Raw genomic sequence first — 24832 nt, 5'->3', positions numbered from 1 at the left:
CAAAAACAGAAATGATCGCAGCACACCATTCATCCATTCATACTAAACACTCATACTCATACATTAAAATCACTCAGTAGATCCATAGATTCATAGAATTGATGGCAGAAAAAGACCAGACAGTCCATCAAGTTTGCCTAGCAATTTTGTTTTGAATTCGAATTACAGACCTTTAGTCTGGGCTCTTTCATTGTCACTAGGGTTTAATTGATACTGCTAACCCCATATCTCTTAGCTTTAGCTCCTTAGGGCTCCACAGGGTCTAACCCATTCCCTTTTGAAGTCCTACCCTGTTTTCTTCTTCACAATTTTCTGCTAACTTCCTCCCTATTGTTACTGCTAATCCCCCTGACTCATGATTTTAGCTCCTTAATGATCCACATAGTCTATCCCATGCCTTTTTGAAGTCCTTTACTGTCTTCTTTCTCACCATCTCCTCTGGAAGTGCATAAAGGGGTGGAACAGCTCCCCTGTGAGGAAAGGCTGAAGAGGTTAGGGCTGTTCAGCTTGGAGAAGAGACGGCTGAGGGGGGATTTGATAGAGGTCTTTAAGATCATGAGAGGTCTTGAACGAGTAGATGTGACTCGGTTATTTTCACTTTCGAATAATAGAAGGACTAGGGGGCATTCCATGAAGTTAGCAAGTAGCACATTTAAGACTAATTGGAGAAAATTCTTTTTCACTCAATGCACAATAAAGCTCTGGAATTTGTTGCCAGAGGATGTGGTTAGTGCAGTTAGTGTAGCTGGGTTCAAAAAAGGTTTGGATAAGTTCTTGGAGGAGAAGTCCATTAATGGCTATTAATCAATTTTACTTAGGGAATAAGCACTGCTATTAATTGCATCAGTAGCATGGGATCTTCTTAGTGTTTGGGTAATTGCCAGGTTCTTGTGGCCTGGTTTTGGCCTCTGTTGGAAACAGGATGCTGGGCTTGATGGACCCTTGGTCTGACCCAGCATGGCAATTTCTTATGTTCTTATGTTCTTATGTTCCAAGCGTCCATCACCCTCTCCATGAAGAAAATGTTCCTGACATTTAATTTGAGTTTTCATCCCTGGGGTTTCATGTCATGACCCCTTATTCTCTTGGCATCTTTCAAGTAGAAGAGGTTAGTTGTGCATCGTTTAAACCTTTCATGTATCTGAAGGTCTGTATTATGTCCCCTCTGTACCTCCTCTCTTCTAGGGTGTACGTATTTAGGGCCTTCAGCCAATTCTCATAGGTCATATGATGGAGGCCTCCCACCATTTTGGTCGCCTTTTTCTAAACCATCTCCATTCTACCTCTGCCCCCCTTGAGATATTGACTCCAGAACTGGACACAGTACTCCAGGTTGGACCTCACCAAGGATCTGTACAATGGAATTATCATCTCTTTTTTCTTACTAGATATTCCTCTTTCTATGCAGCCCAACATTCTTCTGGCTTTAGCAATCGCCTTGTCACACTGTTTTCCCATCTTCAGATCGCTAGACACTATGACCCCTAGGTCCCTCTCTTGCTCCATACTTATCAGCCCTTCACCCCCCAAGACATACAGTTCCTTTGGGTTGCCACTCCCCAGATACATGACTCTGCACTTCTTTGCATTGAAGCTCAGCTGCCATGTTTCAGACCACTTCTCTAGCTTTCTTAAATCACTTCTCATTCTCTCTACGCCTTCCGGTGTGTCCTCCCTGTTGCAGATCTTAGTATCATCTGTGAATAGGCAGAACTTACCCTCAATCCCTTCCATTATATTGCCCACAAAGATATTGAACAGCACCGGTCCCAACATTGATCCCTGCAGCTCACCACTTAACATCTTTCTCTCTTCAGAGTAGGTTCCTTTCACCATCACACTCTGTCTTCTATCAGTTTGCAGTCCACGTCACCATCTTGTTACTCAGCCCCAAACTTCTCATTTTGTTTACAAATCTTCTATGCGGGACTGTATCAAAGGCTTTACTAAAGTCCAAGTAGATCACGTCCAATGCTCTTCCATGGTTCTATTCCCTAATCACACAGTCAAAGAAATCTATCAAATTTGTCAGACAGAACCTCACCCTGGTGAATCCATATTGTCTCAGATCAAGCAACCCCCTTCTTTCAATAGTTTCTCCATTAATTTACCCACCACTGAAGTGAGGCTAACTGGTCTGTAGTTTCCAGCCATTTCTCTGCTACCACCACCCTTCTCCAATCTTTTGGCACCATACCCGTATCTAGTGATCTATTGAACAGGACACACAATGGACTCACCAGCAAATCTCTGAGCTCCTTCAGCACTCTGGGGTGAATTTCAGCCGGCCCTATGACTTTATCCACTTTTTCATTTTCCTAGCTCCTCCCAAACATTTTCTTCTGTAAATGGCTTGTTCTCTAGTGTACTTCCATCCACAGCCTTATTAACCAGTGGTGGTCCGTTTTATTATGTACAATCTCTTGGGTTTTCTATAGTGAACACTGAACTGAAGTATTTGTTTAATATTTGTGCCATTTCAATGTCCACTTCCACCTACTGATCCTTGTCATCTCTTAATCTTAGAATGCCTCATTGGACTTTTCTCTTTTCACTGATGTATCTGAAAAATGTTTTGTTTCCTTGTTTAACCTCTTTGGCGATCATTTCTTCCACCTGACTTTTTGATTTCCTAATTTCTTTTTTTGTTTCTTTCAGTTTCTTCAGATATTCTACCCTGTGTTCTTCTATTTGGGATCTCTTGTATTTCTCGAATGCCATTTTATTTTGTTTTATAATGTCTGCCACTTCCTTGGTGTACCAGATTGGTTTTGTCCTTTCTTTTACTTTTGCTTACATGTTTAACATAAAGATTTGTTGCATTTTTTATTAAATCTTTTATCTTGCTGCTATGTAAACAACACACTCCTATTGAGTTTCAAACTTAAATACAATTTTTAGATTCAAAATGTAGCTGAAAAACGGGCCCTGCTGATTTGCCTATCTGGCTTCTTCAGGGGGGTTGACATCTCCTTCCTCTATTAAATGTAATTCATAATCATATATCATTCATGGGTTTCTGAGATGAATGTCACTATCCAACACTTGATAGGAGAACCAATTGCTCAAATGAATCCTCACTATTCAAATATGAGAAGATAATCACATGAGTGTGCACACTCTCAATGCTTCATTCATTATATAGGCTTGGTTCTTCCACAAGCAAACATTTTTTTATTTAAAACCATTATTAGAAATTCAAATGTACCACTCTTAATTAAAAAATAAGATGAAATATACCTTACCAGTGACAACCTGTGAAGACTCATAAATTGAAATATAAATTGTTTACTTTTGTAATAAAATTATATTTTTGCAAAATTGTATTTAAACAACTATTCCTTTATGTGGTTAGATAGTCTACTCACAGATACCATGAAAGTTTGATCCAAGTTACCGGTAGGACCCATCCACTGGATTACAGGTAGCCTCTCCTAGTGCCAGTCCTGTTGCTCTGGGCCACAGTTAGATAGAGAGCAAGGGCAGTGTTAGTAATTCTGGGGTCCTGGACAAAAGTCAAGGAAAGGGCCCCACATACCCTTTATTCCCACTCATCCACTTTTAAGAAGAATAAAGCAACCAATTTTCACAATATATATCCCTTCCATAATGCAGGCCCCAACACAGCACCTCTCACTTGTCCCGCCACAAAAACACCATCACCATTAGTAATTATGACAGGTTTTGGTTTTTTTTGGGGGGGGGTTCAGATGCCTCAAAACACCTCCCATCCCCCCCACACATGCATACACAATAACAACAACCGGGGCTTGGCAGCCCCAAACAACATCTTCCTTTCCCCCAAAAAAATACCACCACCATCAGTGGTTGTGGTGTTTTTCTAGGGGGGAGGGAGGCACCAACACATTTTCCACCACACAAAAATGTTTTTCCTATCTGTAGCTGTCTCCCAGTCCCTCCCTCAGGGATGTGAAGGCTCCCAAGGAGGAGCAGTTTCAGCAGTGATAGTGAGGGCTCCCAGGTAGGCCGGCCCTGACTTCAGTGACCATGGAGGGAGCGGAATCCCAGGCAGGCAGCAGGCTTGGGCTTCAGTGACCATGGGGGCAGAGGTGGCTTCCAGGAAGGCACCTGTTGCCAGAGGTTGGCTGCTCATTGCAGCTGGAGTGAGTGTGCTGGAGAAGAGAAGGGGAATGTTGCTTCCACAGTCACTGGTCACTGTCACCACCCACCTCCTGCTACCTCCCCCATCCTCCCCAGTGTGGGGCTCAGGGCAATTGTCCATGCTGCCCCGTAGATAAGACTGCCAGCAGATAGAGGATCCCACACAGAAGATGGGTTATGGGGTTGTGCTGAATCCCTCTCCCTCCCCAGTGCCTCCAGATTTTTCTGGCATCCTCACACTTACCAGCACTTTTCCTCTGTGCAAAACACTAACAGAAGTTCTGTCTCCCGCTCTCCTGGAAAACTCTCTGGAATTCTCTCAGGGACCCCAATACCTCCTCTACTGAACAAAATCACTTCTCGTCCCATTGCAGGGGTGACAGGATCATACCATTTCCCTGGTATAAGGTAATGAATTTACTCAACTATTAGCAAAGGGACCAGGGCCAGAGCAAGTGTATTAGGCAAAACTTCAGCCTTATGACCCTCAGCCTGACCCCACCACCCCAATTAACTTTCAGGTATATATGCCAATCCTTCCACCCCAAACCCCACCCCGAGATTTTGATAATTAAACTCAGCAATAATAATGACCCTCTGAACAATTCTGTAAAAGCACAAAGTTAGGCATCTTGCTTTAAAATATTTAGTTTTTAACACAATTTATATCCCGCCCTTCCAATAGAATTGTTCATGGCAGGTTTCAGTTCTACATTCATAAAAGTTACACAGAATCCAAGCACAGTATAAAAACAATTACAGAATGAAAATGAATTAAAAATATCTTGAAAAATATGGTTTTTAAGCTTCTCCTGAACTTTTTAACATCATGTTCTCCTCAATTGTATGGGTATCGTGTTCCACATTGCAGGAGCCACATAGGAGAAAGCCCTTTTACAAATGGACTTCAAGCGATACACTCTATCAGGCCGATAGAATATCGGCGCATGGAAAACGGGCGCTCATGATTGAGCGCCCGCTCTCCTAATCCGTGCCGATCAACCTCTCTGGGGCACCCATTGCAACATGCAAATGGGCTGCTGCGGTAAAAAGGAGACGCTAGGGAAAATTGTGCACCCCAGCACCTCCTCGGCAGCAGGCGCCCAGGAGAGGTGGCTGTCAGCAGGTTAGGAAAACAGACGCTTAATTTTACAAGCGTCCGTTTTCCTAACCTGTGCACAGCCACAGGTTAGGAAAATGAACGCTCGTTAATTGAGCGTCTCTTTTCCTACTCTGACTGCTGGCACATTTTTTAAAAAATTTGTTTTTAGCTAACTCCTGTTTTATGTGCTCCAACTTAATATCGCCATGATATTAAGTCAGAGGAACTATAGAAAAGCAGTATGTTCTGCTTTTTTTGTCAACTTTAGGGTCTCCTCAAACCTTAACACCTGCTCCGGTGCAGGCATTAATTTCTGAGGGTAAAAATGTGCACGATAGGCACATATTTTTTTTTGCATTGGGAGGTAATAGCTAGCTAATAGCCTCATCAACATGAATTTCGAGCGTTATTAGCTTTTCAGGCGGTTGGACGCTCGTTTTGGATGCACCAGTCACTTATTGCATAAGGTGTTGTGGACTCGCACCCAAAACGCACGTCCAACCACAGGTTAACCAGTGCGCTCAGCTGAGCGCACAGTATTGCATTGGCCCATATGTGAGGGCAGGACTAATAATTCTGCATATTAACATAAATATTTAACTTTAACTTTTCAGATATATGTGTTATGTGTGTGTATGTGTGTGTGTGTGTGTGATTTGCATGAAGAAGCAGTTACAACTCTGAACACATTCCTAGGCAGATTAGATGGACTATTTAGTCTTTATCTGCTGTCATTTACTATGTTGTTATATTACTAATTTACTTTATATATGTATGTATGTATGTATGTATATATATATATGTAGTGCAAGATTGCTGTTTGGGTATCCTAAAATTAGCTGGATAAAATTTAACTAATGGCTAAGGGGAGAGGCTGGGTTAAGGAGCAGGTTTGTCTGTCAGCTCCAGTCTCACTCCTTCCTCTCCTTTTCCATATAACATGCCTGGGAGGAGAGGGGCTGGAGCAGGAAGCAGAGAGCTGTTTTCTGCTGTCTTGAGATTCAGGATACTGGGCAGTCAAGTCATCCAGGCAGGACATTGTACGATTATGTCAAAGCCCTTGATGCTGCCCTAATATTGTGTCACTTTAGATGATCATCTAGTTTGCCTAATGAAAGAACAGGCCCTGAAAGGGGCGTTACGCATATAAAATTATAATAACTAGTAAGCTGTTTTTCTTGCCCTCTTTGTTTTTTTCCAAAATGAAGCTTTATGTAAAGAAAGCTCTAACATGATGAATTGTTCATGGCAAATGGAAAGGTGTTTAGTGTTGCACAAGTTAGAAGTAACAATATTATTGGTCCTGCTACTGTTTTCAGGAGCTGCGTTCAGAAGTGGACCTTGAGGTGCTGGGAGACACGGAAGGCCTTGCCCTCTCCTTCACGGCGCTCTGCAGCAGGGATCTGGTTTTGCCACATCTGAAAAAATGCTCTAACATAAAAGTAGGAGACACGGTAAGCACGTTGCGATTAAAAAACTGAATTATTAATTTTTGCTATCAACAAAGTACATTTTAAGACATCGAAAATGGAAACTAAATCTGCCTACTCATCGTGCAGTAAATTTCGAATTTGTTTCTGAGGTTACAGCCCTGAGCGGGTAGTGTCCCAGGTCTATGTTATGTATTTTTGGGTTTACCTCCCTATATCCCTCCACATTTATCCTATAATAAAGTTTTCTGTATTGTAACGAAGTCAGTCAGAACCTGTATTTGTTCATATTTGTAATATTTTTGAACAGTTCCCAGATTCCACAGCCCCATTCTATTTCTTGCCAGCTGACCTATCAAACTGTCTCCCATTAATAATTTGCATAAGATATGCCATGCCGAGACACACCAAAGGTCCAAAGTCAATAAGAAGCAGGAGCAGCAGAACACCTTATTGGTTGGGGGTTGGGGGTATGCAAATCAACCAAGCTCTGCCCCTAGCCTCCCAATTTCTTTCTTTATGTGTACAATTAATAATATAAATGCACTGATGGCAATACTCTTGTATACCCACACATATGTATATACTTCAGAAATTATGTCACAGTATTTGATGACATACGTTCTTTGCATAAATCACAACTCAGGTGCAAACACCTCCTGTCGCCTATCCATAATTGACCCCCTCCTCCCATCCCAGGTTGTCATATTTGTAAGAAATCACTGTTAGTCCATTATTCAAAAGAAGATCTTTATTGGATGGATATGGCTGCAGCATAAGTCATAGAGTACAACTATTATATTACAAACAATAAAATAATCACTATTATTCATTCTATTTACAAAGCATCAATTACAACAGCCCAGAAGTGACCACGCCCTCATCTGCTAAACTTCAGTTCACTTAATGCTCAATAGTATTACTCAACAGCCAACGTAGTGTCGTTGGGGGGGACACAGGGCCGTCAAAGCCTTGCACTCTGGTTACCCTGCAATCGATCCTGATTCCTGATGAAGTTCTCAGGAGTGTGCTGAAGTCCTGCTCTGTAAAAGAGTTGGTGTCACTCCTTAAGCATGCCAACATAATTTTGGGTCATGTACAGGCCAAATCCCGGCCATCAAAGCTGAAGACTTGACAGAGACAACTCATCTCATTGTCATCTACACATGTAATTTAGGAGCAGGAATACCCTGCTGCTTGGTATTATCTACTAATCAGCTTTTAAGAATTGCACATGCCATGCACTCCAGGTCGTGCTCATCCCCACCAAGGGCCTGCGGCAGTGATACCTTTCTGCCATGGGGCTCCCTACCAACCCAGCTGCAGCCATATCCTACAAATCCTGATGCTCCCTAGAGTTTCTGCTGCACTTAATGCTCTTGTTTGGTAACTTACCCGAAAACCTTTAATGCATCAGAGGAAGCACTGTCCCTCCACACCCATGGGAGGATACTGCATGTTGTCACCCTACAATATCTTACCCCCTACTAATACGACGCAGAGCTGCCACAACTCATGTGCAGTATCTTACCTGCAATGCCAACTGCTCCTGAAATAGCATCATCCTTCCCAGGGATAGCACCATCCCTCCAAAATCCACAGGAGGATACTGCATATTGTTGCCCACAGCAGATCTTGCAAAACCCCTGATGCCACCCAGGGCTTTACCAACTCGTGATGCTCCTGTTTCAAATCTTACCTGAAATGCAAACTGCTCCGAGGAAAGCCCCCTCCCTCTAAAATTCCCAGGAGGATACTGCATATTTCTACCAGCCTATGTAATAATCATCTCTACTGCCAGAGGTCCACTAAGCTCATTTCTAGCACATAAATGAATAGTGCTAAATTGTCTAGTGTTTTGGCCTGGAGACCTTGCCATAAGAGATGTAAACATTTGAATGGTGTGAGGTTGCAAGAGCCGGTAAATCCCACCAAAGAATTTATAACCAATAAGCTTGGTAAATGAATTAATGAACCCTGGTCGATTACCAGCCTATAATATTTCAGGGTTACTTACCCAATGGTCCTTTAAAAGCTATTGTGCATATGCTAGAGATTAGGTTATAGGCATGCATAAATCACCTTTTCATTCACTTGTAGTAACATGGAAATTAACTTCAATTAGCCCCCCACTGTGCAAGGGCAATATTACTATGGGCCATCCCAAATTCACCTTACAAGAATGTGCTACTCTGTTCTGGCCTTCGAAAATGCTGACATACACATGATGGAGCATAGCAGGCATCTAGGGCTAGTGAGTATCCCTTATACTAAGCTACTCAGATCGTCGCAGGGATGCTGAGCAAGGTATCTGTCTGCAAATGCCTGACTATCCCAACCAAGAAGATGACTGATCATTTATAATTCTGCATTAACTTACCTAAGAGGCAATATTACCCACTATGCCTCTGGCTATGGCCCAAATTCCTGAAGGGGGGGGGGGGGAGCCCATGCTAATGACGAGGGGATTGAACCTTTGCTTAAGGGCTATCCTTCTGACTCCCTATCCTGTGGGATTCCTTGGAGTATCCTGCTGAACCAATCACTGGTAGCCAGTGGTGGCTTTTTGAATGATGGATGCGTTCCATGGCCTCTCCATGAAATGGAAGTCAAGCAGCATGAGCTCAACACCAACGATATCTGGGCACAGGAAAGAAAATTTAAGAGTACGTTAAGGCTAAATGAAATGGTGCAGGAAATTGGGTTAAAATTATGCTAATAAGTAAGATCGTCCATACTGTCAGTTTAGATGTATAAAGATCTTCCTCCATGTCCAGAACCTGCCATGTGCTCTCTCAAAGGCAATGCGATAGGAGCCCACTACCAAGAGAATGCCAAAACAGGAAAGGTGTTAATAAATAAACATCATATTTGTAAGCTGAATATAGCTACCACCATGTAGTCTATATTGGATTAAGTGAGGAAACCTCATAAAAAAGGCAGGCTTCCTACCATATAAAGAAGCCTGCCTTTTTTATGAGGTTTCCTCACTTAATCCAATATAGACTACATGGTGGTAGCTATATTCAGCTTACAATTATGATGTTTATTTATTAACAGTAGTTGATTATACATCGTATATAGACAGTTTAATTTAGTAAGAAAATCAGGAAAGGTGTCTGGATGCTGTAAGAGATTTGGAAAACTAAGCCACAGCTGCCTGCTGTAGTAATGTTTTCTTGCACATCTTCTGCATACTCAGGTTCCGCCTGAGGGGGCCTGAATTAAGAAGCATTGCCAAGCACATCATGTTATGTTTGCACACCTTGAATCATGAGGATCAAAGTAATATTATTAACAAGAACATTGGCTAGCAGGAAAAGGCAGCCAACAACTGAATGCACATACCGCCCCTGACATGATAACCTGCAAGACTGTAACTAAGCAATGTCCTTAACCGAAGGATGTTTGTTATGACTGTTGGTCGCAGAGGGCTGTGACTGCTCTTATTTACATCATGTGCTGCCGCCCTCTCTTCTTTGGGTGAACTCGCTGTTGTGGCTAGCCACTCTCGATGCATGTCGCCCTGTCCCGGGACTCCTCATGGTGGCAGGGACGCTGTCGACCTCCATGTCTCCTCCGGGCCTTCCTAGGCGCACGTGCGCGCTACTCGGCCAACCTTTAAGGACACTAGGGCAGGAACCTCAGGGGCGTCTCCTCCTGATGACATCACTAGCCCTGGACTCTTAAGTACCACCCGGGCCTGGCTCTAATCTACTTGGCAACGAGTTCCCTCATTCCTGCTGCAGACTCCTTGGACCTATGTTTCTCATATCCTGTACTTCTTGGCGTGAGACACTCTTCGGGTATCCGCTCCTTGGGGGCTTGCTCCTGTTTCTGGCTTCCCGCTCCTCGGGAAGGCCCTGCGCCTCTGAAGCCCTGCCTGCCAGCTTCCCCGTTCTTTGGGGTTGCTCCTGGAACTACACTGCTCCTTAGAGACTCAGCGTTGGGGTACCCTGCTCCGCGGGCCATTGCCTTTCTACTTCAGTGACTGTGCCGCGCTTCCCCGCTCCTCGGGGCAGTGCCCTGATTCACTTCAGAGAATGTGCTCACACTTCCCCGCTCCTCAGGGTAGTACTTACGTGGATTGCCAGAGACTCCATTGGGCTTCCCCGTTCCTCGGGTAAGTCTACGTCATCTCTCCTTTGCCGGCTCACCACATGGCTCCACCCCTCGGGGTTGTTCCCTTGTCACTCTTCCATACGCTGCCTCGCAATCCCTGCTCCTTGGGGCCTGCTCTACACTCCACCACAGTGAGTTCCTACTCTGGCACTTGCACCCACATCCCAGCCTCTCTCTCTCCGTACTCTCTGGGCTGTGTCATCTGCTGCTACAGATCTCGCCTCCCAACGGTGATGCCCACTAACCCACAGGTCCTAACAATATTAAGGCCTCCTAGTCTGATTCAAAAGGCTGCTCACCCTGAAGATGTTGTTAACCATAATTCTTTATGTGTTTTTCAGCAGCTTGGGTTTGAATGCAATTCTTATTACCTTTAAAGTTAGATAATAAGAAACCCGCACAACGCGTCGGTTAATACCCTTCACTGCAGCATGGGCGTAAACTGGAAGGATCGGCCATTACTACCATAAGAAATCACTGGGCCAACTGGATGGACCATATGGTCTTTCTCGGTTGATCCTACTAACCACCGAGACTAAAAAACCCTAATGACCAGCAAATGGGGCTACCATACTACACCTGCTTCATGAATAGCCACCATGAAAGATATTTAACCAGGGGTCTTCAGCTAAATTGACTGTGACAGCTGGAATACGAGGGCATAAAGATAAAATGACTCCAAACTGCCAGTATTATCAGGGCAGTAGATGCATAGCAACACCGCTAAATGTACTTAAATGTCTGGATTCTAATACTGTCAGTCTAAGACAAAGGCTAGACCTCATGCAACTAGCAAAGAGTATGATTGGAAAAGGCTGCCTATATTGTCCGATTGTAGGCAGGCCGAGGGAGCAGTAAAATAGGAAGAGAAATAAATTAAATTTGTAGTTCCCTGCATGCCAATGCTGGAAGTTTGAAAATAAGACTGAGAAGTTTGATTGTATAGTACTCTCTAGTCCAGGGGTGGGTAATTCTGGTCCTCGAGGGCTGCAAACCAGTCGGGTTTTCAGGATATCCTTAATGAATATGCATGAGAGAGACCTGCATATACACACTGCCTCAGTTGTATGCAAATCTATTTCATGCATATTCATTAGGGGCATCCTGAAAACCCGACTGGTTTGCAGCCCTCGAGGACCGGACTTGCCCACCCCTGCTCTAGCCAATGATCTTAATGGCTTATGCCGCATGGTCAGAGTGTCCTGTCTGTGCAGCTAACAGGCTGCTATATTGCGGAAGCACCTGCATGCTTCCAGTTGAGGGGGAACAATTTTCTTCTTTTAATAAAAAGTACACAGACAAAATGGCTCCAAACTGCATATATAATCTGATAATAAGCAGGACGTAGATACAATGAACGGGAGGAGAAGATAAATGAAAATATTTGTTTTTGTTTATTTAAATGCCTACCAGTCAGAGCTGGAAGTCTGAAAATAAGACACGGTTACCAGGATAATAGTTCTGTGCAGGTGCAGGTCTTATTGGCCTATGGTATTTCCCATGCTACTACCTTTACTGGAAGGTATGGGGAGCATTCTGCCTGGAGCATTGGTTACTATCTTTAGCAGAAGACATAGGGTAACTAACACAAAAACAGCGACTACTGCCCTTAACATAAGGCATGGAAGGTAGCCTGCGGAGTGTGGCAGCGTGCTATCTCCCCTGCAAGGCATGGGGGTATCTTGCATTGCGCAGCTGTTAGTACCCTGAACAGGGTGCCTGGGGGTAACCTGCATGGAGTGGCTGATAGTACCCTTAACAAAAACATGAGGTGCCCTGCACAGAGCGGCAATAATACACCTCCCACGGGAGGCCTGGGGCTAACCTGTCTGGAGCAGCAGTTAGTCCTTTAAGATAAACATAGGGTAATTCGTATGGAGTGGGAAAATAGGCACCCGAGATCTGTTAGCAATGGGGCCATGGGAGGGAAGGAAAGAGAGCAAAAACAAACTAGTTGCCCGGTCCACTGAATGGTCTAGGCCACATGGCCTTGCAGCTTCCAAGCCTGCTCAAGGAGGGAGAAACTACTTACCTCTCAGTTGCCTCCACCCCTGCCCCTACCAGGCAAGCCAGAGCCCCCGTGTGGACCAAGCGGTGGTCACCGACATCTCAACTAATTGAAAAAGACACTGCCAACCTGCCGACCCTGTCCTGGCAAACTCATGTAGCCACATGCCTTCACTCTGGTGACCAAGCGGCCGCCAAGACCAACCCACCAGTCATGAGCACTCTCCGCTGAAGCTTGGAGATCCCAGACACAAGCATGCATCTTGGAAGCAGCCGCAATACCTCTTGATCTAACGGCAAGAGTCTGTGTTGCCCAGCCGGCTGTCCCATCGATGAAGGGGGCCAAGCCCACCCAGGCTACAGCACCGATAACATGGATGGTGCAGGAGCATGCCCCATTCCGGTCTAGCTCAACCACACACCATGGCTGCCACTAGGGAAGAAAAATAGAGGGAGGGCCACCCTCGGAATGCAGAGAACACCATGTCGGCAACAGAAAAGAGCAAGAGAGGGTGGGAGGGGAGATTGTATCACCATCCACACACCATGCCCTCCCCTCAATCACAAGCTGCAGGGGGCTGCCTTTGCCTGAAGGCCGTCCAACGTTGGCAGCACCAACCACACAAACCTCCCCCCCCCTCACGTCCCCGTCCCCAGCCATAGCACCGCAGCCATGCTCTGCCCTTCTCGGCCCAGTCCCCCCAAGCAGATTCTCCGTCGTCGCTCGCTGCCTGGTGGTGGGAGGGGGACATGCATGTGCACACCGCGGCTCATGAGGGCACCGAGATGGGAAAAAAAACCTCAAGAGAAATGTGAGCCCAGGTAGGTAGGCCTACCCTGTGCGAAACCACCAAAGAAGACCCCAGAAAATAAAAGGGGGATGCTGCGAGATGAAAAGAAAAAAGGAGCTCCTGGTAAAACTGCCAGCCGTAAGATGGCCGCCCCTGCCTTTCTCACTATACCCTCCATATGCCGTATTTTCCCAATCCCAGGATGACCGCTATGTGCTTTCCTCATCAGGCCAACTGGCTGTGCACCTCACTGCTGCCCGGAATGGCCAAAACCCACGACTTCTCCCTACCTTTGTAGATGCTCCCCTGGCTCTACTGTGCCTATGACCATTCCGGGATCCTTTTTTGTGACACTGCCCGCTTACCGGCCCGAGCTATGCCGATACGCCCCCAATGCAGAGGCGGTTGGGCAACAATCAGACTCGGGTGGGCTGTAAATGGACTCCTGTTCTGGGAAGACTCAAATCTGCCCTGTCTTGCCCAACAACTGCCTCCTGAGCACAGAGCAAAAAACCCGCTCGCATTAATGACGGCTGCAGAGGATCGTCGGGTCTCCATTTTTTTTTTTTTTTTTGTAAGTCACGGATCCATGCCCCCGATCCTCAAGGGGACGACTCGCAAAAGAGAACTCCCCCCACCACTGCTCGCCATCGCATGGGGAAGGGGTATGAATGCGCCCGCTGTGGCCTGCCTTGGGCATCCCGTTACACTCCATGGAGGCCCCCCGACCCCGACCTGAAGGGCCAATTGTACTCGGAGCACAGGGGTCGCACTGCCAATCTTGTGCTGACCGAGCATGGGAAGCCCATCACCACCCGGCCAGGGGCCGCACTGCAGGCCTTGCACTGATCAAGAAGGGAAAGAAGGGATCAAGGAGAAGAGAGAAGGGAAAATTTAGCGGCCAAAACCCCAAACTGCGCTGAAATGCCGCTAGGACGCCCAGTGCCGAAAGAAGAGGCCAGGGGTGGGCCGGCCCACCCTTAAATCCTGTTCCCGGCCCAACCCTCCGGCCCCCTCCCCTTCGCTCCAGAGGTGGAGCTCCTCGCGGGTTGTGGCCACCCCGTAAATGGGGGCAGGTGGCCCCTGAGTATAATGATTCTTTCCTAGACCAACCAATAAAAAGCTGGATGCTAGAAAATCAGAAATACTGATAAAGAAGAATCCCCCCCCCCAAAAGCAATACTGGAGAAATTGAAAGAGATATGCATTTCCTCCTGAACTGCGCAAAATACAAAGATATCAAAGCTGACAGAAAAAATAAAAACTTTCCACAAAAGAATGAGCAGGAAAAAACTGTTTAATCCTGGGGAAACAAGAGAAACAGCAAATGATGTTGTACTAGTGGAAAAACCCAGCAGAAATGATGTGATGAAATGTGCTGCTATGCAGCAGAGTATTTACATGAATGGCGGTATTTGTGTCGAGGGGTAGTGGGCGGGTGGGTTATAAAGATGAGGTAGGTTATGTGTCTGCAAGAGAGTGTGTAGGGTGTGTGGGTCAGTGTATGGCTGTTTTGTGTGCATGAATGAATGAATGAATGGAGTCAGTAGGTGGGGTGGGTTTAGGGACCTTTGGATCCCTCATTATCTAAACTTGCCCATATAATTTAGTTTAGGTAAGTTTCAGCACTTTGCAGACAATCCCTTTCTGAGTCCTCTTTGAGGTCAATCTGATTGGTCAGCACTGCCATATACAACCAGGCCATACAAGTGCAGAAGTTGCTTTGTTTTTGGAGTAAAAGTGATCTCTAACTTCAGGCCCCACAGCCTATTCCACAAAAGAGAAAGGACTCTTTCTGGGAAGAAAAGAGGAAGTTGTGGAAGGACTTTGACTTTTGCTGAGAGGTTTATCTTGGAGACCTGCAATTGCCCAGGAGGAAAGTCACCTCTGCCTATGGGAGGGTAGGAGAAGATGCTGCTTGTCCATCTGGTGGAGATAAAAGGGTGGCAGTAACCTGAGAAGAAAGAAGAGGGTTGTTTTTTTTTAAGAGTGTTTCTTCCAGTTTTGGGGGGAAATCTTTGAAGCATCATTCCTGACCTCTAGAGGAAGGAGAAGAAGGGTTTTTTTTTAAGAGGTGGGGGGTGGGACATACCACAGACTTTGATTAAATTGCATTGGGGCTTTCTGTCACCAGAAGCTCAGCTTGTGGAGGTGAACATCAGAGAAAGACAGGAGATCCTTGCTCTTCTAAGAGGGTTTCCAACTAAAGGGGGCATTGATTCAGTGAGGCAGAACTGAGAAAAGGCACTTTGAACTATTTGTTTTGTATGAGGATTTTCTGAGGCTTTATTTTTGCAAAACTTTAAAGTATTCTTGGATACAGTAAACAATTTTTGAACACCCCATTCAAGTGTCCAGCTTGTTTCTTCTGCATCAACAAAACGCAGAAGCAAGGACATTTAAGAGTGAGTATAAGGGAGGCTGCATCCTCAGAGAGTGAGCGATTATCTACAGTTCCCCACTCCATGAGCTTAGGGCCCTGGAAGCCGACCCTTCTCCCTGCCAGAAGAATCCCTGCACCGTAGTAGCCAAGTAGACTACGTTAACAAGTAAGGAAGAAAAGTGCGAATAACATTGGCCCAGGGGACAACAGTGTGCTTCTGCATTCCAGGAAGTCTCCAAAGAGGGGGATAGATATGTGTGAATAAGTGAGTGAGTAGGTAAGGGGTGTATAAATGAGGAAGTAGAGGGAATGTGAGTGGCAGGTGTCTAAGCAGTGACTGAACAGTGACTGAGTTGGGTGTGCATGGTCCACTATTCCCCCCCCCCCCCCATCCCTTGTACTGTCTCCGCTCCCATCTCTGCTGCAACTGCTTTCCCTTCCTCACTCACTTCTCCCACCCTTGTACACTCCTCCCCTTCTCTTGTCCTTCCTCCTCCTCCTCACCTCTGTCAACAGTTGATGCTGCTCTGCTTTTGCCTCTTGCTCAGCTAGCAGGGCCTCACCTGCCCACCAGCCTTGGCATTATGTAACCTTCAGCAGGTGAAATCCAGGCTCTCTACCTGAAATGTCACTCATTGCCTCTGGTGCCCTGTCGGTTTGGGTTGAGGACTGCATATAGCGCATATGCACCATCCATCTAACACCAACAAACTCCAGCCAGAAACTTAATGTACAAATTGCTATGCCAAACAAGTTTCCTGAATCTGAATGTTACAGATGCACTATATACTAGCAGAAAACTTCACTTCGGCCACATACAGCGAGCATAGACAGACCTTCATCAAATTCAAAATAGTTAACCAATATTACAAATGTGCTGAAAAAAATCTAAAATGGAATCCCAAGAAGCCACTCTGTGTGTAGTCCAAAACTGGAGCTCTAGAAATGGAAATGCATTTCCTCATATCCTAAGCCGAGCCCCAGTCATTGTTCTTGTGGGGTGTTAAGTTACATAAAACCTCTCACAAGAAGACTCAGCACCCCCAACCTACCCCCTTACAATAAAAACAATGAAGGCTTGGCAGTCCCAACATAGCAACTCCTATCACACCCCTTGTGTTACTTTGCCCCCTACACCTTCTACTAAGCACCAGTATCCCCACTGATCCCCTTTCATTTGCCCCTATTCTCCTCCCCTGAGACCTCCTCTCTCTCTCCCTTAGACCCATCCTCTCTTCCCCTTGTCAGCTTCTCTCCCCTCAGCCCCCTCTGCTTGTCTTTTGCCCCCCAATCCCTTCCTCTCCCCTACCCACAGCTCCCATCCTTTGACCAGTTCCCAGCCCCTCTTCAGTACCCCACCACTCCCTGCCCCCTACTCCCCTTCTCCCCTCAGCCCCTTCCTCTCCCCACCCACCCACCCTTGCTCTTTTTGCCTGCCCCATCCTCTTCTTCTTACTTCAGTTCCCTACCCCCTTTTTCCCATCAGCACCCCTCCCCTTGCTCTCCCCCCTTGCTCCCACCCCTCCTACTCTTGCTCTCTCTCTCTCTCCTCCTTGCCCCACTCCTCCCACTCTTGCTCACTCTCCTTCTGCCTCCACTCTCTGCTCCCCAGCTTTCCTCCCCACCCTTTGCCCAACATCTGGCTGACCTCTGCATCTCCCGTGTCAAGCAGAGGCTGTAACCTTTGAAGTGGAAGAAGGCCTGCCTGTAGGCCCGCCTACAGGCGGGCCTACAGGCCCCCCTATAGGCAGTGGCAGTGATGGATAAGTAGCCAGGGTAGCCACATGAAGCTCCTGCTGCACGAGGCGATGCTTCTCTCTCTCTTTTACCAGCTTGCTCAGGGAAGACGTTACAGGTCTTATAAGGGGGGAGGATCGCCTGGAGCTGGCACAGAACACACCCAGTCTGCTTGAAGGAGCACAGGAAGAATATGGGGGGAGGCGTTGCCATGGCCAGAGGTTGTTGGGGCCATGGCTCTTGTGGCCCACCAAATGCCAATGCCTATGCTAAGAAGCACTTGGCAAATCCCAGAATAGTAAGGAAGCGCATTTGTTTTGAAACAACGGGAAAAAATGCAACAAAACAAGCTGCTCCTTTTCATGTCATTTCAAAATGAAATAAAAAACAAAACAAAACAATGAAATTTGTTTTAGTTTTGATTCATTTTGCTCTCCTTCCCCTTAAGCGCAACCTACAAACCAGCATTCTTGCTTCTTCAAGAGTTGAATTGGATGCTCTGTCAATGGACTTATAACAGATAGTACCGAGGTATGGGGCAGACTGGTCTGATGATTTTAGAGACATGGTGATGGTTACAAAGGTGCATTTGCCCAATAGCTGTCCAGCCTACAGACCCTCAAACCCTCCCTCGGTTCAGTATGTAGTAGAATAAAGTAGTGCAGTGCTGTACGGTAGAGTCTGCTGGAAAATGAACGCATGTGTTCTCAAACAGATAACTTATTGGTTGTTCCTTCTAGTAAGGATTTTAGGTTACAGTATACACCAGGGCAGTAGAATAAGATACCTCTTGAATTAAGACTTGAACAAGCTCATAAAACTTTTCGTAAGAAGCTGAAAACGTACTTGTTTATGCAGACGTATTAGGAAAGTTAACCTAGATAACGCAGTGGCAGTCGAGGAAGTGCTGGTGCATTGTTCTGTAGATGAGTTTTATGTTGTTTTAATGTATTGTGATATATTGTTTGGTTTTTACATGTTTTACTATGTATGTAAACTTTTTTATTATCTGCATTGAACAGAAAAGGATTTTGCGGGTTACAAGATTTTAAAATAAATAAATGAGTAGGGCTGGACAAATAATCCATTTTTAAACCGAATGACTCAAGTTTAGGCAAATTTATTGCATGGAAAAAATTCTGTCTGTTCTACTTCAGCACAAAATGTTTCTTAATGCTCTGTGGAGCGGATTTTAAAAGCCCTGCTCGCGTAAATCCACCCGGATTTACGCGAGCAGGGCCTTGCACGCGGGTGCGCCTATGTTCCATAGGCCTACCGGCGTGCGCAGAGCCCCGGGACTCACGTAAGTCCCGGGGTTTTTCGAGGGGGGGGGCGGGTCGGGGGCGTGTCGGGAGCGTGTCGGATCGGCGCGGCGTTTTGGGGGCGGGACGCGGCGTTTCGGGGCGGGCCCGGGGGCGTGGTTTTGGCCCGGGGCTGTCCGGGGGCGTGGCCGCGCCCTCCGGAACCGCCCCCAGGTCACATCTCGGCGCGCTAGCAGCCCGCTGGCACGCGGGGATTTACTTCTCCCTCCGGGAGGCGTAAATCCCCCGACAAAGGTAGGGGGGGGGCTAGATAGGGCCGGGGGGGTGGGTTAGATAGAGGAAGGGAGGGGAAGGTGAGGGGAGGGCGAAAGCGAGTTCCCTCCGAGGCCGCTCCGATTTCGGAGCGGCCTCGGAGGGAACGGCGGCAGGCTGCGCGGCTTGGCGTGCGCCGGCTACACGAAATCGGCAGCCTTGCGCGCGCCGATCCAGGATTTTAGCGGATACGCGCGGATACGCGCGTATCTACTAAAATCCAGCGTACTTTTGTTTGCGCCTGATGCGCCAACAAAAGTACGCGAAGGCGTACTTTTTTAAAATCTACCCCTTAGATTATGGGCTTATTCATCTGCTTATCAGCAGATTTTGCTTACTTTTCATGTTTTCCCAGGGTTTCTATCCTATCTATATTTTGATTGATGTATTTACTGATGTAATGATATGTAGATGGGGATATTCTTTGAAGTTTCTGCTGCTTTTTCCAATGGACAGTTTCCCAATAATTGAACACAAACCTGCGATAGAAGCAAAGTAATTTAAGTTTCAAAAAGAAAACAGAAATATATTTTTTATAAACTATATTAATTGCTCTTGCTTGCCCTTATATCATCTTATTTACTCTTTTTTTTTTTTTTTTTTGCTCACCCTGGTTATGCTGCAGAGATGATGAGGTTCTTATTGGAAGTGGAGTGAGTGTGGATTGATGCTGCACTGGGTCACTGCTATGTGGCTCTTGGCTTGTCTAGGCCTCATCCACCTACAGTATGACATTGATTAGCTGTCATCTGTACCTTGCCTAGGCTAAACAACCTGATTACTCTGCAGTAGCACTAGTAGAAATAAACTGCCCACCACCGGAAACCCATGACTCTGTGGAATCCTGGCTCATATGCTGGAAAATGGCAAATCTCCGGCAGGTCATATTTACTATGTTTACTGTGTGAAAGAAGCAGAAACAGCTGTGGTGCTTTGGGGCCGACTGGGCAGACAGCGGCAAAACCATTTAACAGCTAGTAGAAGAAAGATAAGAGAGATAGGGCCCCAACTGGGTAGAAATCTGTATTTTTCTTTTTTTTTTTTTTTTTTTATTAAATAAAGGGAAAAAATCAGAGCTCATTTCCATCTGGAAAATACTGTGCCTATATATCTGTAAGCAAGAAAGCCTGGGAGCCCTAGGAGTCAACTGGAGTTGACAGATCAATATTACACTTCATGAACAGAAGTAATGACTTCCACTGTAGTTAGGGTTGCCATCTGGCTCCAGATTTTCAGGACAGATTGATCCAGTCCTGGTTTTACCCCCATTTATGCAGGAACCTGTAATTTTGCTTTTCTTAGTGACTGCAATAGGGAAATCAGAACTACAAGTCCCTGCATGCAGTGGAAATAAAACCAGGACTGCATCAGTCTGTCCTGAAAATTGGGAACCAGCTGATATAATCCTAACTGCTCTGAACCTGTATTCCCTCTGGGATTGTATTATGTTTCAGTATGGTTTTTTTTTAAATTTTATCAGCTGCTATTTCTACACAAAGCAAATCAAACCCTGATGACATAAACACCTCATTTTTTTTCTTTAGGTTTCTTTCAATGTGACTGTAGGTCTAACCGCCTGTGAGAAAAGAAGCAGACATATTATAATCAAGCCTGTGGGCCTGAGAGACACCCTGGAGATTGAGATCCAGCCAGAATGCAGTTGCCACTGTCAGATGAGCGTGGACGTGAACAGTACGAAGTGCAGCAAAGGGAATGGCTCCTTCGAATGCGGGGTGTGCATCTGCAACCCTGGCTACCTGGGCCCTCACTGCGAATGCAGCGAGAATTTACTGAGCATCACCTCCTGTAAAGAGGCCCCAGGGCATGATTCCTGTTCTGGGCGAGGGGACTGCAACTGCGGACAATGTAACTGCCACCCCTCTGCCTATGGACGCATTTATGGGCAGTACTGTGAATGTGATGATTTCTCATGCGTGAGATTTAAAGGGCTGATCTGCGCAGGTACAGTATGACAGGCTTTTTGTTTTAATTGAATTAATTTTGTGGGAAAAAAACCCACATTTATAGTTTGAATTCAAGATTAGTTCACAAATGTAGAAATATTATTCTAGCACAGAGATTCTAAGTGAAAAAAGCTTGATTACACTTTGTAAACCAAACAATTTAAAATGCCATTCCAACAGATTCCTTCAATCTGTTGCTTTTCGTTGCTTTATTTATTAATCTAGGTAATACTAGTCCATTTCTGTCTTCTATCTATATGGGTCTAGTAAAGGTAATCTCTATGATCATTATTATATGGGATTTCAATATATATATATATTGCCCACATTAATGATTATTTTGAAACAGTCCACATATGGAAGTCAGGAAAAACATGCATAAGGTACACCAATTTTCCAAGTGGATTTACATGCATAAATCAGTTTTGAAAATGATTCCACCAAATCTACCCCACACAAGTTACATCTGCAATCTGATATGCATACATTTTTCCTGAAAACTTACGTGCAATCCACCAGATTTTATAAAGTATGCAGATAAATCCTAATCCCTCCTCAACTCCATCCCCGGGAATGCCTCCACTTAGTCCAGATAAACTTATGTGTGAACAAAGTATTGCCTGCCCAATATATATATTGGGCAGGCAATACTTTGTCATCATATGGTGGTGGATCTGTCAGGGTGAGCATGTTCAAAGCTAAAGAAGGAATCAGTGCTATAGGATGACAATGTGCTCAGCATTAGGCACTTCTGTAGTCTCATGAGGCATTCCAATGTTTGAGGACAAGCAGCCTCTCAGTTGATAAATGCAATGATGCCACTCTGTCCATCAGTGATCTGGACCTTGTATGATAGGACCAGTGATCTTGAGGATGGAAGCAGGGACCCACTTTGTCCAACCCAATAACCTCATTCAAATACAGGGTCATGCAGTGTAAAGAAGCACAAAGTAGATGAGACCAAGGAGGATCCTAGCTCCTGTTCCTGCTTCAGTTGTGATTCCTCATTGAGATGAAATCTGAAATGGTCTATGCATGTTGTCAGGTAGCATCCCATAAGCAGTTCTACTGGAGTGACCCCCCCATAATTGATAAGACATGACATGATTCACTTTAAAACATATTTTATTGACTGCACCATCCACTCTGCCAGGCCACTTGCCTGGGATCAGTGAGATGCAAAGGTGGCAGCCCTAATAAAGATTCTTTACACAACATTTTGAAGTCATCAGATATGACCCCAGACCCAGTGTCTGACACAATCATGTCCAATAGTCCATAAGTTACAAACAGCTGTCGATGCGCTGTAATTATTACTGCAGATATTTGTGAGTATACTGTGATCATCTCAAGGTACTTCAAATAAGCAAGTTTGCTTATCATAAATGGTTTTCCATAGATAGCAGGATGAATTAGCCATAACATGTGGGTGACATCATCCGGCGGCACCAGACAGACTTGTCTCTCCTAGCTAGTAGAGCTTTGAGCTCTACTGAACATGTGTGGGAGTTCCTATATGGGATTGCCTTGTGAGCCTCCTCAGCCAATCCCAAAGCTAACTGAGACAAGTAATTGACTATCTAGGGAAGTGAGTGGGTATTATGTGTGGTTATTTCATCCTGTTATCTATGGAAAACACCATTTACAGTAAGCAAACTTGCTGGATTAACCATAACATGTGAGGAGTCCCAAGCTAAGGGTTGGAGTAGATTGATTTACTAACAAGCAACCCGGAGCCCACCATGAAGAGTTGATTATTTATAAAAAATATTACACAAAACTGCCTGTCCAAATTTACTGTCACACCTGTATAGATTATCTATACAGAATAGGGACATAAATGTTTGCACAGATGTCGATGTGGCAGCTTTGCAAATATCCTCAAGTGCCACCTCACGAAGATGAGCAACTGAAGAGGCCATAGGTTACACATAATGGACTTTGACAGAGTCTGAAATTTGAAGTCCTGTAAGAGTATAATAATGGTGAATATGGTCTGCAATCCAAATAGATAGAGTCCACTTGGCAACTGCAATTGCAAGCCTGTTAGGGTAATAAGAGATATAAAGCTGGGAAGTTTGCAATGCAACTGTGTTCTCTTTTTGAGGTAGGCAAATGCACTCTTACCATCCATAGTATGGAGGGATTTTTTCCCCCTCATGCACTTATGACCATGGAAAGAAAGGTTAGAAAACATGATGAATTGATTAATATGAAAAGCTGAGACAACTTTCAGAAGAAACTTTGGGTGAATACAGAGTACCACCCTGTTGTAGAAGAGTTGCATGTACAGAGAATAGTGAACCAGCACCTGAAGTTCACTGACCAATCATGCAAATGTTTCCATGACAAAGAACAGAACTTTCCATGTCAAGAATTTGGGCAAAGATAATTCCAAGGGAGCAAAAGGTGGCTTCATAAACTGGATGAGAATAGCATTCAAATCATGGAGTTGGCGATTTTTGGACTGGAGGCTTAATTTGCCAAATGTTCTTCATGAACCTTGACACCAATGGGTGGACTAAGATGGGTTTGTCATCTACCACAACATGATAGGCCACTATGGCATTGAGATGAAACTTTACCAAGGATGTAGCAAGGCCTGAAAGGGAGTAGACTAGCATTTGCCATAGTACACAAGAGAGGGGGGTTGAAGGTCTTCTGATGGCACAATGTGGTGAACCACTTCCATGTGAAACCATAAGTCCTTCTAGTAGATGGATCCCTGGCCAACACTAATATGTCCTCAATATCCCTGGGTAAAGAATGCTGTGCGATTACTGCACATTCAATTTCCAGGCTGTCCGAGGAAGCAAATGGAGGCTGGGATGGATTAGAGAACCCCTATCCTAAGTCTACAAGGAAGACTCTGCCCCCCCAGAGGAATTGGAGGGCTGCTGGAAAGTTGCTCGACATATGGATATCACATTTGCCTTGGCCAAGCTAGTGCTATGAGATTCAGTCGGGCTTTGTCCTGAAGTAGTTTCTGGATTTTTCTGGCAATTAAGGGTACTGTTGGAAAAGCATACATGAGATTGGTGCTCCTATCGAGTAGGAAGGCATCTTGAGATAATCTGAATTCACTGGGTAGAATTGATCAAAATTTCGCTAGCTTCCTGTTCTTCTCTGATGTGAACAGATCAACCACTGGAAGACCCCAAATCTCGAACAGAGTGTCTGCAGTTGATTGACGAAGAGACCATTCATACGGACGAAACACTCTGCTGAGGTGATCCACTAAAGAATTGGACAGTCTCAGAAAACAAGTGGCTTGAAGACTAGCTTGAAACCGAACCATTCAGTGATAGATCCTATTCCTCCAAAGAACATGATGGAAGATGGTGAGAGCATACCTTATCACTCTGAATTTCATCAGGTATATCTGGAAGTGACTTTCCTAATGGGATCACATGCCTTGAGTTTGACGTGAACCCATATGGATGCCCATTCCCCTTGTCGAGGTGTCCATCATTAAAGTAATCTGGTGTGGTAAGAAGCAAAGTATAGTTCCTTGCTGAAGCACTCAGGGTTGCAACCACCAATGAAGGTCCCATTCCATTTGTATGGAAATATGAACCACTGTTGTCAGGAACTGAAGCA

The 24832-nt window shown here is 45.3% G+C and overlaps 1 protein-coding gene across 3 annotated transcripts in view; it reads left to right on the top strand.

Moving 5' to 3' along the window:
• Positions 1–24832, top strand: part of ITGB6 (integrin subunit beta 6) — a 239099-nt gene that overhangs the window by 136783 nt on the left and 77484 nt on the right. For all 3 annotated transcript variants that reach the window (XM_029605586.1, XM_029605587.1, XM_029605585.1), the window contains 2 exons: positions 6544–6678; positions 20813–21230. In XM_029605586.1, coding sequence (XP_029461446.1) covers positions 6544–6678; positions 20813–21230 — 553 coding nt within the window. The remainder of the gene's footprint in view (positions 1–6543; positions 6679–20812; positions 21231–24832) is intronic.

Source organism: Rhinatrema bivittatum, chromosome 6 (genome assembly GCF_901001135.1).
Source record: "Rhinatrema bivittatum chromosome 6, aRhiBiv1.1, whole genome shotgun sequence".
In the NCBI taxonomy this organism is placed as follows: domain Eukaryota; kingdom Metazoa; phylum Chordata; class Amphibia; order Gymnophiona; family Rhinatrematidae; genus Rhinatrema; species Rhinatrema bivittatum.
This window is presented reverse-complemented; position numbering and strand designations above follow the sequence as displayed.